Below are 12,941 nucleotides of genomic sequence, written 5' to 3' on the forward strand. Positions count from 1 at the left end.
ATCACTCCTACACCCCCCAGGGTTGCCCTTTCCTCTTCCTCAGCTGCAGAATTCCCTGCAGAGCTCAGCCTTGCTGCTGAAGAGCCCTTCTGCAGAGCAGTGAGGACCAGCTAGCTGTCTTTGCCCTCCCCAGTGGGAATGCCAGGTCTCAGCAGTGGCCTTGGGGGATGCAGGGGACAGCCAGGAGAAACCCAGGATGAGGGGACATACCCACAGCAGTCCCCATGCTTAGCACAGCACAGACACAGGGCTGCTGGGGCACCTGAGGGACTCCAACCACCCCAGGAGAGAACAGGAGGCTCACAGTTCTCCAGTCCCACCCCATGCTCAGCAGGAAGAGTTCTCACACATGCTCATGGCTCAGCTCATCACAGATGACACACTTGTTACCGAAATGCCAACATGCAAACACAGGCTCTGGGAAAGCCATGAGACCCAGAGCCCCATGAGCTTAGCTGTCCCCACCACAGCCCCCTCGGGACAGCCCCACTGTGACTGCTCACAGTTGCTGCTTTGCCACCAAGATAACACCAAAACACAGCAGAAGAATCCAGGTCACCTCTTCCCTCCATGCCCACCCTGGTTATGTGATAAACTGCTGAGATACCTTTTCAGCACAAATTTTTCTGCAGTTTTAGAACCCAGGAAACATAACCCCCCCAGAACACAGCAAAGACCTCTCTCACGTGGTCTAGTTCAAATTTCTAGTAAATTCTACACAAACCTTTTCCCTCAGCACAACAGATGGCTTCTAGGCAGAATGATCCCCAACCTCTGTGCCAGAACAAACCCAACATGCCCCAGAGCACAGGCCAGGCTGCCCAAAGGCAACAAGATCCTTCTTGAGACACTGCAGCCATTCCCCAGCCCCTGTCAGAGCGTCTGGGAAAAGCTGCTGTAGAAGACTATCCATCTGCAGGCTTGGCCCCTTTCTGCTACTAGACTCAAGTCACAAAGAAAGCAAAACACAATTCTTCATCATTTTATTAATGATCAGCAACAAAAGTTTACAACAGAGAACAACAGAACTGTTGTGGAAAGACATCCAGCACAGTGCAGGGAGCAGCCCAGGACACCCACCACAGCACCCTGGAATGTAAGAGGCAGAAAGGGGGGGCTCAGCCCAGCACCCGTTCTCCTCAGGCCATGTACCTCCCTGCAGGGGCATGTGTGCTGCATGCCAGCCCTCAAAACCAGCCATGAAATGTCAGCTGAAAGGTCCCTCCCTTAGGGAACCTGTCAGGCACAAGGTGAACTCCGGCAGCAGCAGCAAGGAGGGCTCTGAGCACGCTCCACATGCAGCACTGGGTTCTGCTGCCTCACAGCAGGGCAAGCCTTTGGCAGAAGCCCCCAGGGTTCCCTCACCTCACATAAGGAAATGCCTCAGCCCTGCAGGGACACTGCAGAACTGAGGGTCCCTGTGCCACCAGCTGCACACCCCCTCAGCAGCTGCCACACTGCTGCCTGCTGCTGGGGCAGCAGACGATTCTCTGACCCAGACACAGCAGAGGGAGCTTTTACCCAGCTACACCCAGGGTAGCTTTGGGTCTGGTGTTTGTGCAGTGGCAGCAGCTGAAAGTCGTAGCACAGCAAACCCCAGGGCCTGTCAGCACCTCCGGCAGCTGCACACTTATGGCTCAGCGTCCCCAGACACAAGCTCACAGGAGGAACTGTGGGTGCTGTGTCCTTCCCCCAGAAAAGCCTCTCTCACCAGTCTGTCCAGCCACCCCCACCACTGCCCAAAGGGCTGCCTGGAATGCTCAGGACAGCCACATCTGGAGGGGTACAGGGGGCCTGAGTGGCTGCTCCATTTCCCTCCTACTAAAAGCCAGAAATGGCAGAAGGTAAAAGCACATCAACATGTTAAAATATTAGTTATAATTAAAACCAGGGTGTTTTTCCCATAAAATCTCCTCCTGGGAAAGGGGATGGGGGCTGATTAATGGAGGAAAAACTAGGCAGCAGGATCCTGACTCGTTATGTCTGCATAATTAGTGCAGGAGGAGCTAGGACAGAAGAGGATAGGACAGCACATCCTGCATGCCAGCAGCAATGTCCCTGGTCAGGGGTCCCCTCTCAAAGAGCTCTCCTGCTCCTCAAGAGGGTGAGGCTGTGGTGCTCTGTGACTCACACATTGCCTCTCTGCTGGCCTAGTGCTTCTCCTCCTCCAGTCTCTTCATGGCCTCCAACACTGCCAGCTCTTTTGCTTCCTTCTTCTGGTTCCTAGCTTCAAACTCCAGCCTGCAATAATCACAAAATGCCACAAGATTCTCATCCATCCATCTCTCTAACAGGCTAAAATCACCCAGAGCAGGGGAGCACCGCCTTCTCCTAACACTGCTTTGTTCTGAGAGTACTTCAGAAACCTCACCAGTCCCCCCAGATCCCTCTTCAAGAGCTACCACACAGAGCTTCCCATAACTGTTACCACTGCTTTGCAGTCCTAGGATCCCAGAACGATTAAACACTGTTTATTTTCTCCAGGAAAATGGTTGAATCCCCATCCCCAGATGTGTTTAAAAGATGCAGAGGTGTGGTACTGAGGGACATGGTTTAGCACCAGACCAGGTAGAGTTAGAGAATAGTTGGACTTGCTCTTAAAGGTCTTTTCCAACTGGAAAAACAGATTCTGTTTCTCCCTGTGTGGAACATGCTGCTATTCCATGCTTGATCTGTCCTGGGATAGAGCATTTAGTGATGGAATACCAAAAAATCAAGTTTAACACTGACCTGAGCCAAGGTCACTGAGGGTGAAGGACTTGTGCCTAAAAGAGCAAAGCCCTGTTAAGAGCAACATGCTTCATTCCCCAAGAATCCAGCAAGGAAATGTTATCTTTAATAGAGGAAGAGGGAAAAATGACAGAATGTGCTGTGAAGCACATTCTGACATAGCCAAGTCAAGCTATTCCTTTTCCTGTACAGTCCACTACATCCACATTTAAGCAGCCTGCCCAAGCTACAGAAGATGAAGGCCCAGTTCACTGACTCTGTGGGTTTAGACAAATCCTTCTCTTCCTGTTTGATGCCATTAATTAGTCCTCAGACAAGGTAGATGGAACAATGCACAACACAACTAGGAGGCGAAGAAAGCCGACCTGTTTTTGATGATTCTCTGCACAATTAAGTCTGTGGTGAGGTTGCTGCCACTGTCCACCAGCTGGAAAATGCCACGTCTCTTTGGTTCCTGTGAACAAACACAGCACTCAGCTGTGAAAAACACACAGCACCTCTGGGTTTACAGCTCAGCAGTGAAAGCCGAGCAGAAGTCATGGCAGGTCCTATGGGCACCCAGCCAGGCACGACACAAAATGATCTCCTAGGGGGCAGAATAAATAACTGCTGGAAGCAAAGCTTCACTTATCTGGGAACTGAGCAAGGACTGGCATAGAGCAAAGATTACAGGATTTCTCAATCTGCCATAAAAGCATCAGGAAAAAGGCAAAACAAAACAGTGACTACAAAAAATTGGGAGCTGCTGCGAGCAATTTGCAGGCTTTGCTCCAAGCAGCTACCCTCAGGGGTGGATGAAAAACAGCATCACCTGCCAAGGACCTGCTTGGGTAGCATCCTCTGCAGCACAACTTCCCAGCTCAGGAACATGAACAAAGCCATAAAGTATCTGCCAAACACTGACAAAGCAGCATGGAGAGCAGCAGCTGACAGCTTACCTCGTAAGGATCAGAACCATCCTTGTCTGGCACCACCTCAGTCATCCCATGACACACAAGTGTTACCTGGAGAAGGACACAAAGTCACTGACAAGCTCCAAAAGATGACAGGGACTTTCCCTACCACTACACTTGTTGCAGCATAGCCTGCTGGTCAGCAAGGCCTGTACCAGGCTTGGCAGTGCATCTGGAGCTCCCTGTGATGCTTCTGAGCAGGAATATCTCTTCCATACCCTTGTGTTTCCCTGCACAACTTTAGCTCCCTAAGCACATCACACATCTTCATGTCCACCTACACACAATGACTCCTACCCTGAAGTGATCCAGTAGATCAGCAGTGACAGCATAGGGGGCTCCAATCACCACTTCTGAGACATACTAGAAAAGAAATCAGGTAAATAGTCCAAATATTAAACAAAACAAACCACTAAAAAACCCAAACAAACAAAAATAATCAATCCCAGAGACAAGCCTTCTTCCTAAACAGACTTAAGCAGATCATCTGGTTATAGAGTTAGGAGCAAGACCAGGGGAACAGGAGAGTGGGTCTAGCAGCCACTGCTTGTCACACAGCAGCTTTTTTTTTGCCCTAGAGAACCTGCTTCCTAGTGGTACATCCATAGCAAATCAAAAGTTAATTGCTCAGGGCACACATTTCTGGGCCTCCCCCATTTCTTTCCCAGGAATTGTCTCCCTTGCTACAGCAGGGAGCTTTCTACAGGAACAGGGCTGTCATTGCATAGAGCAGCACAGCACCCTGCAGGACACCTTGCCTTGTCTCACATGGTGTAACAGTGCTGGGCAGCCTAAAGCAATCAGTCTTATCTTTGTTTTCTTGGTGCACACCAAAGAACTTGTGGAAGATTGTTGTCTACAGGTGGACACCACTCAGCTCCAGGCAGTTCCTGGAACAGCACAGAGGCACCTACCCAACAGGCACTTACCCTGCAGGCCAAGACACTGAGTGTTCTCTCATGGATGTTCATGATGGGATAGTTCTTCCCTTTGTAGCGATTTACTTCCTACAAAAAAGCAATAGGCACAACTGGAAGAGGGACAGAGCAACCCCCTTCCCCCTCACTGCCTCCCAGTAAGAAAATCCTGGATGGGCCATTACATCCCACTCCTGCCTTCCAGAGCTCAGCCTGCTTGTTTCAGAAGGAACAGGGGCAGAGCTGCTCTGTCTCTAGACAGTGCTCTACTACAGACCTGATCAAAGTGCAGCCCAGCAATGATGTAGGGTTTCTCTGCCAGCTGGTGAACCTTCTCCAGGAAATCCACGTGCCCAATATCTGTAGACCTGTTTAAGGAATTGAAGCTAACATGGAAACCAGGGAAAGGAGAACGGAAACATGCACTAAAATAACACAGCAGGAAGCAGGAATCCAAAGGATTTTGTTTTTGCATTACTCGTTGCCTATGTTCCAAGAACAGATGCCTCCTTCCTGCCCAGGTTCCACAGGTTCTGGGAAAAAGCCAAGCATCTTTTCAGCTCCACCCTTCATGGCCTCAGCTTTGCTTCTGTCCAGAATTTCCACCTGTTCTGAGTGTTCTGGCACCATGTCTCAAAGGCCATGGTAGGGATGAAATGTCTGCTCCAGGTGCCCTGCGCAGTCACTCGGTCTATGACAGCCTCAAGTCCTCAAGAGGGGCTAGAGTGTGATCACCAGAGCATGCAGAGTACCAACTGCCTTCCTGAAATCCTCCAACAGCTACAAATCTCTCCAGAGAAGAGCTACATCTCCTTTCTCAGTGACCTGTGACTAAGCAGCAGCCGTTAAGAACTCCTGACTCTTCCCTCACACACACACATGAAGGAAAGGGAAAAAAACCACCAAAACCAACCAACCAACACAAACAGAAGAGGCAAGTATCTTAGTCTGGTGCCTCAAAACTGAAAACCTCAGAGACCAGCACAACTTTCTTGACTCTGTTTTGTCAAGGATACGGAAGAGGTCAAAGGCTCCAGCCACGTAGATGATAGTGTCTCCTGGCTGCGGCTCCTTCCCTGATGCAAACTGGATGATCTTCTGAGATGTCTGTAGGAACTGCGAGACGCCAGTCCAGGGACTGTGACCTTTTGGCCCCTGGGGAAAAGCACATACCACAGACATTTCCTCTTCAGGCTCTAGGAGGGGGTTTGGACACACACAGAGGGCAGCTGTGAGCCTTAATTCACTAGCAAGTGTCACAGCTCAGAGCAGCTTGGACTTTCGACATGCCTGGCACCAAATATTTACACAGTCTCACAAAAGCCCTTTTTGCTATGTCAAACACAAGTCTAAATTGTCCCCTCAAGAGCCAGCTAAAAGATGCTGAGAAGAAAGCTCAGAAAGAAGGAAAAGTAACAGGGCAGTCTTTGATTTCCAGGAGAGATGAGGAGTGCAAAGGGAGCTGACACCCAACCAACCTACACTCTTCCCACCCAGCCACCCATGCCAGGCTGGGAAAGAAGCACCTACAACTCCAGCCAAGGCCAGGTGGCAGCACTGGGATGGCAAAGATAGAACTTTATCCCCGCCACGTGGCAGCTCTGGAAACAGTCACTGAGCCATCAGCTCTGTGCCCTTAAAGCTGCTCTGCAAGACTTGAACAAACACAACTCAGCCAGACCTAACCAGGCCATACGAAGAGCAGCGTGCAGGGGTCATGCAGGGTACCTGGTGCCCAGATGTTTTCCCCAGATCCAAGCACCAGGAAACAGCCATGCTGGAGCAACAGACCCACACCTCCCCACCTAAATCATCATCACAAAAAAACAACGTGGTGGGGGACAAAGAGGATGATTCAACCTGGTCAGCAAACCCTTTTGTAAGTGAAAAAAGACTTACTCAAGCTGTAGGTCCAGGTGCTTGTTCACCAGGGACAATCCAACAACCAGGGGAATAAAAAGGGCAGTGAAAGCTCTTTAGAGGCAGCCCAGGATGTGTGCTGGGCATGGAAGGAGAGCTCCAGGAAGCTGCTCTGCTACTTGAGACCAGGCATGTGAGCTCCAGCTCTGCAGCACCGCACGCTAGCTACGTGCCTGTGCCAAATGCTTCCCAGACCAAATGCAACACCTTGAAAACCACGAGCACTGAAAGAAGCCTGCACAGAGGCTGTCCCTAGGATGCAACTGCAGCACTTGGGTGCCAAAGGAAGCAGTGACAAAGAATTTACGATCAAGCCAGAAAACCAGCCAAGGCTCAACAGGTGCAGCGGCTCCACAGCACTGCTAAGGAGAGTTCACTCCCTGTGACCACACCTGCCTCTCTCACTGGCTAAAGCAGCTGCTTTATGGGGCAGCAGACATTTACTCAGATTACAACTGAAGGTGAGGATAAAAACAGCCCTGCAACGTAGGCCAGAAAGCACATTTGGAATCCTTCTCAGACATGACAACAACCAGATGTCCATGACCAGAACTCACATTACCTTCCCAAAGTTGTCAGTGTGCTTCCGATAGTCTAGGTCCTCATCCTGAAGGGAGATAAAGAGTCAAAATGTTTAAGCACTCACATAGCTCTGTCCAGCCAAGAACATGCTTGTGTGTGGCAGAAGTGCTGGAAAGCTGGCTCAGCCTGCCCACCATTGATCTCTGGCACTGAATGCTGACAAACTAGTTGGTATCTAAATTCAGAGTCATGTCCCAGAATGAGTCAGATGAAACATGTCCTTATCTGATCCCAGCTGGCACCACAGTGACAGTGCTTCTTGCCCAATCTGCAGATCTGATAGTATCGCACACTTATGTCCTTCCTCTACTATGCAAGCCCCTTAGAGGACAGCATTCCTCCTCCCTTCAAAGACACTCCTCTAGAGATGGGCTCAGATCTCTGCAGACAGCTAGCAGCCCTCTGCTAGGTCTTGATGTGAATTTATAGATTACAGCTAAGCCAATCTAATGGCTCAGGACACTGAAAGATTTCCCTCTACCATCTCTTGAATTCCTTGTGGGTCCCTTGTCTTGTCCCTGCTGTTATCTAGGTGATTCCATTCACTGGACTGCTTGCTTACTAAGTCACTCAACTCATTAACAAACATAAAACTACTTCCTTTATTCTCCTTTGATTAGGTTAGCAAGCTGAGGAAAATCAAGAGAGATCTGGTAAGATTAGATACAGCAGAAGACAGAAGCATACAGTTCAGTGGGAAGGAAGAGGACTTTCCAAGTCTGGCACCACTGGGCTGCTAGACCAACGCGATTGCACTGTGTAGTTTCACTCTCAGGGAGGCCACAGGCTAGGTAGAACGTTCCCATGACATTCCTGAAGCTCACACCAGTCATGAGGGATTGAAACTTTTATCCCTCACATCTTTCCAAAGCAGCATGGGCTGAGATCATGGTGTGATCTCAGACAGGCTTAAGCAAACATAAGCAGGTTGTTTGGCTGCCACTGCCCATAATCAGCTTGCCAGTTCTTCATGCACCTAGGATCCAGACCTAGGAGCTCTAACTGCTGTTTGGGACAGCAAAAGGAAAGAGCTGGCAAGGCCCTGGATTCCAAACTCCCACCCAAAGCCTTCTGACTCACTATGTTGCTGTGGTGAGCCTTAGTCATGAGCAGCATGCGGCCAACGAGGTCGGTAGTGGACACACCTTGGGTGCGTTTGCATTCCCTGCAGGGAGACAAGCAAAGGATAAAGCAGAAGCCACAGGGGCATATACCTCTTCCCACAGTTACCACAGAACATCTGTGACACCTGGGAAATACAAAGCAGGGACCATTTCGAGAAGCCTTCCTTCTACCTGCTCCTGATATCAAGTACAGCATTCATCTGCTGAGCCTCTGCATCTTCACACCACCGCAACTGCTCTTATGAGGAAAACTTACCTTGCAGAGACTTCCCAACAGAGATAACTCCCAGTGAGGCTTAAGGACCATAACTAGCATCTGACAGGAACAAGAAGGCTTGGCCAGTCAGCTTCCCAGAAGCCAAAATGGTGGGAGCTCTGACACATGCTACAGCAAAATGAAAGCGTGACCTGAAGATAGCTCTGCTTCATCTGACTTCCCTTCAGGGCACAAACACCCGGAAACTATGCCCAAAAGAAGGTAAGCAGCAAGGTCTTACCTGTATCTCCCTGCTGTCTTCACTTCCTCGTAGGTATCCTTGCCATCTACCGTTAAGGTGATGTCATCTGCAGAGACAAAAAAGCCTCAGAACTGTGCCCCAGGCCTTCTTGCACTAAAGCAGTTTCAGAGCAGTAGCAGCTGATGAGATCCAGCAGGTGCACCAGACTACAGCTCTCGCAGACCAAATCCCTTCACACACATGACAATACATCCTGCATCCCTTGGAAACGCTAGGGGCTTGCAAGGCAATCCTACCTGTGGAGACAAGCATATTCTGGGATGCTAAACACCACAAGCCATCCAGCTCACTGCTCTTAGGTAGCCCAGAAAAATCTGAGCTGTTTGCCCTCATAATGACTCCAGCAGCAGGCACAAGTGAACTGTCTGAATAACAATGAACAGCTTTCATCAATCTCAGTATTGAAAAACATCTTAACTTCTCCAGGACTGGTTTTAGCTGTTGGTTCATGTTATACCTGTTTCAAACAGTCCTCTGAGAGCCAGTTCTACCCTAAGTGATGGCACTTCCACAGTGACATCAAGCCACCCTTCCACAGAGTTAATTTCAGTTCAGCCTTGGCATGGTTCCCAACTCACCCTACAAAACCACCTCTCACCTACTTGTAGTGATAGTGAAAAATCTTCACAAGGAAAACCTCAGCTGGTTCTCATCTGGCAGAGCAAGCAGCCTGCCCTGCAGCACTGGCAGCTCAGGAGGGCTCTCACACCTTAGGTGGCAGCTCAGGGCAGCAGAGGAGTTCTCCAACTCCACACCCTCACCTCAGGGCACAGGGACAGAACATCTTGACATGCCAGAAGAAGCAGAAACAGCAGCTTTGCTGCCTGTCACCACCTTAGTTAAGCTCAAGTTATTTCAAAACTTATCTTTTGCATAAACACAGCATGGCAAAACCGCAGGGTGCGAGGGTGGTACTCAGGTAGAAGTGCAGGAGGGATAAACACAGGGAAACTGGAGCAAAGGACACAGGTGATTCTCTGTGGCCATGATCTCTCACCGAGTCTAGTTAGAGGTTGTGTACCCCAATAACATTCAGGAAAGGCAATTAAGCTAGCAAGAAATTTGATAGTCACCCTGTCCAAGTGAAAAAGTGTATGTTGGAGAATATTTACGACTGACTTATGTTTAATGACACACTTGGCTTATCAGCAGCAGGTGGCTGAGATCAGATGAGGAAGGACACATGAAATGAGTGCAAAGACCACTCCTGATTAAACTAGCAAAATACCAGGGAGGAGGGACCGAGGTGGGATGAACAGTCCCAGGAAGGGACAAAATACAAATTCATCAACACTGGCACTCTTCAATGACTGTAAACTGAAAAGTGCTCAGTAAGAAGTAGGTCTCTGACCACACGGTCAGCTAAGCCCTTCAACAGCTTATCAGCCGGATAAAGAGAGAGAAGCTTTCAAGATCTGATCTCATCCCAGGGTAAGCAGATATAAACAGGATTGCATTTCTGCACACTTACCTTCTAAACAGCATTTTTCACATTTAAATTTTGCAAATTACTTTCTCCCTATGCACAGATTTCTGCTGATGCTAAGGGCAACCCCAGAATAAGTGTCAGGCAACATGCTTCACCTCTGTATGTGAAAGGGATGCTTACAGCCAAGGAATCTCCAAGGGACCTCACCAGTAGCAGGGTGCCCACACACAGGTGTACTTCTCCAGACCGCCAGAGCAGGAGTAGCTCTTCTGCCCACCCAGGTGCTGGTAAAGGCAGACCTCTGTACACGAGGTATCCTGGGGGCCAGCACTAGCCTGAGCATTCCTCCACATGCAGCAGGGAAAGCAAGAGCACAAAAGCCCCAGAGGGCCTGTGTTAACATAACTATCGCCTCAGAATTCCACTCACCACCATGCACACAGAAGTCACAGTTATATTTGTCCAGGGTTTCCAGTGTGGTGACATAGGGAGCTCCTGGAGCAATCTCATCCACCCATTTGATGGCTTGCACCATTTTGTACCTCTCCTCCTGTGTAAAGACAGGGGGGCCCTTGTGCTTGGCAATCTCCTCTGGGCGAGAAACAGAAAAACCCAGTTAGAAGCAGGTACTGCAGCTATGAAGCCTCTCACCTACAGGAGCCTCACTCATCTCATGGGCAGATGAACTTCCCTGGGGGCCTAAACTCAGTCTGAAATCACTTGTGGTAGAGAAAGAAGCCACAGCTAGATCAGAAAAGGTTTTAATTCATATGCATTTCCTTAATGTGTAACAAGGGCCCTGAAATCCACTCTGAAGGTGAAAGGTCTCATTGCCTCCCTGTACCCAAGACACCTCCTCCTAGTGGGGCTACCTGGGTCTCCCAGCAGCCCTCAAGGGGGAACTGCCCTTTCAAGCAACATCTTCACGCTGTGCTTGGTTCATGCTAGAAAATAAGCATCCCTAAACGAATTAAAAATCCATCTTCACAGGTGAGAACTAATTCCTAGCACTTAGCTCGCTGCAAGCCCATCTGGAAGTTAACTCAACACAGTTAATTTGCTGTGGAATATCAGTTCTGCAGTTTGCACCAGTAAAATCTGACTGGTTTTGAACTGGTTCAACCATCTTTACAGCAGAGAATCCAGATCACCCCTCAAACAAAGCCTACAAGCTCTATACTACCTAACCCTCACTCTAGAAAGCCTAACAGGGGTAACTCCACTCCCTTACTCAGGGAAGACACTTCTGGAGGCTGCTGCTCCTTGAGGAGATGTAGGAAGAACCCTGCTTTGCACCAGGATATCTCCACTCTTGCGGTTAACGCTGCTGGGTGATTCTAGAGGCAGCTCGAGGTGAAAAGCTGCAAAAACCTCTTACCATCAGTGTGGACTCCAACAATCAGATAATCTCCCATGGCCCGAGCTTGGCGCAGCTGGTTCGAGTGCCCATAGTGCACCATGTCATAACTAGAAAGAGAACAGCCCCGGTTCAGACTGGGGACGCTAGGATGAGTTTTGCTGGGAAGCTGCAGGAGGTGACCTTCCACCTTCGCAGCGTCAGCGGGAGTCCTTCCCCTCGGGCTGCAGAGTTTAAAGTCTCTCTGCCGTTACGATGCAGGACTGATGCGGTTACAGCCCGCTCACCAGGGGCAGGCGGCAGCGCTCCCTCACGCTGCAATAAAACCTGCCGCGCCCGGGGAGCTGGGTGCCAGTGGAGGACCAGCCGGATTACGGGGTCCCTATCGCGGAGCAGGAAATTGGCCGGGGAGCTGGCTGGAAAACAGCGTCCCCAGCACTCCGGGGCCAAGCGGCAGGTATCGGCTGCAGCGCCAGGCGCTCGGCACGGCCCCACCGGCAGCCCGGCCCAGCCCTCCAGCTCTCCGAGGCCCGTGGGGTAGCGAAACCCGTGGGAGCTGCCGGTTCCGGGGCGGTCATATCCTGCGGCGGCTTGCACCAGGACTCCGCAGCAGCTCAACGGAGAAGGCCCCGCCCCGGGGCCCATTGCCACCCCGGTCAGAGAAGAGCCGGAGGCACGGTTACGGCCAGCACGGTTTTATTTCTCCGGACGACACACCACGCCGCCCCCACTGCCCGCCTCACTCACCATCCGTCGCACCAGACACGTACGGGCCGGTGCACGGCACCGGCGCCCGCTACGGGGCCGCCACCGGCGCCCGCTACCGCCCCGTTGCGCAGCATGGCCGCGCTGTCACCGGCAGCACCGGCCGCCCGCCAGCACCGGCGGGGGCGCCCTCGCCCCGCCCCGTGCCCGCCCCCGCCGCCATCTTGGGGCGCGGCCCCGCCCGCCTCAGTGGCTCTTCCTGCGCCGTGTGCCCTTGGCGCAGCCGCGGCCCAGCCACCCGCCGGCCCGGGCGGGCGGCGGATCATCCCGCGACGGCTGCTCCTCTGGCGGCGGCGGCTCGGTACCCGGCGGCGGGGCCACCGGCTTTCGCGAGTGCGTGCCTTCCTCCTCGGGGCGCAGCGGCTCGGACAGCGCGAAGATGGGGTCCCGGGCCCTACGGAGACAGCGTGAGCGTTAGGGGGGGCGCTACCGGCGGCGTCGGTGCTGTCAGCCGCCGGGCTGGCAGGGTTTCCCGGGCCACTCACCGGTCATAGCGCGGGATCTCCAGTCCCAGCTCTGCCATCAGAAGCTGCATGACATCGTCGCACCGGCCGTGCAGCTTCAAGGCTGCCAGGTCATCCTTCGGGGTCCACTGCAGGAGAACACCAGACCCACGGCTGCAGGCAGCTCCCGAGGGCGGGGAGGA

The 12,941-nt window shown here is 51.7% G+C and overlaps 1 protein-coding gene across 2 annotated transcripts; it reads right to left on the minus strand.

The window, feature by feature from the left end:
- Nucleotides 1-972: 972 nt before the first annotated feature.
- On the minus strand, nucleotides 973-12,898 carry PCYT2 (phosphate cytidylyltransferase 2, ethanolamine). Of its 2 annotated transcripts, XM_054170325.1 has the most exons (14): nucleotides 12,781-12,892; nucleotides 12,278-12,689; nucleotides 11,552-11,640; nucleotides 10,603-10,764; nucleotides 8,724-8,790; nucleotides 8,183-8,267; nucleotides 7,083-7,127; nucleotides 5,617-5,755; nucleotides 4,878-4,960; nucleotides 4,613-4,690; nucleotides 3,981-4,046; nucleotides 3,669-3,734; nucleotides 3,096-3,184; nucleotides 973-2,241 (listed from the first exon to the last, which is right to left on the minus strand). In XM_054170325.1, exons 1-14 carry the CDS (start codon nucleotides 12,785-12,787, stop codon nucleotides 2,151-2,153), a joined length of 1,479 nt encoding a protein of 492 aa, XP_054026300.1. In that variant the 5' UTR covers nucleotides 12,788-12,892; the 3' UTR covers nucleotides 973-2,150. The 2 variants fall into 2 exon arrangements, with proteins under 2 accessions (XP_054026300.1, XP_054026299.1); XM_054170324.1 differs by lacking the exons at nucleotides 973-2,241; nucleotides 3,096-3,184; nucleotides 7,083-7,127 and having other exon boundaries at nucleotides 3,576-3,734; nucleotides 12,781-12,898.
- Nucleotides 12,899-12,941: the final 43 nt, after the last annotated feature.

Source organism: Dryobates pubescens, chromosome 20, assembly GCF_014839835.1.
Source record: "Dryobates pubescens isolate bDryPub1 chromosome 20, bDryPub1.pri, whole genome shotgun sequence".
Lineage (NCBI taxonomy): Eukaryota > Metazoa > Chordata > Aves > Piciformes > Picidae > Dryobates > Dryobates pubescens.

What these genes read in the sequence shown, in the direction of transcription:
- PCYT2 (XM_054170325.1), bottom strand. An exon ending in TCAGTGTCTTGGCCTGCAGG is followed by an intron (nt 4,047 to 4,612) that starts GTAAGTGCCTGT and finishes TTTCTTTTCTAG; the next exon opens with TATGTCTCAGAAGTGGTGAT. An exon ending in ATGGTTCTGATCCTTACGAG is followed by an intron (nt 3,185 to 3,668) that starts GTAAGCTGTCAG and finishes GTTTGTTCACAG; the next exon opens with GAACCAAAGAGACGTGGCAT.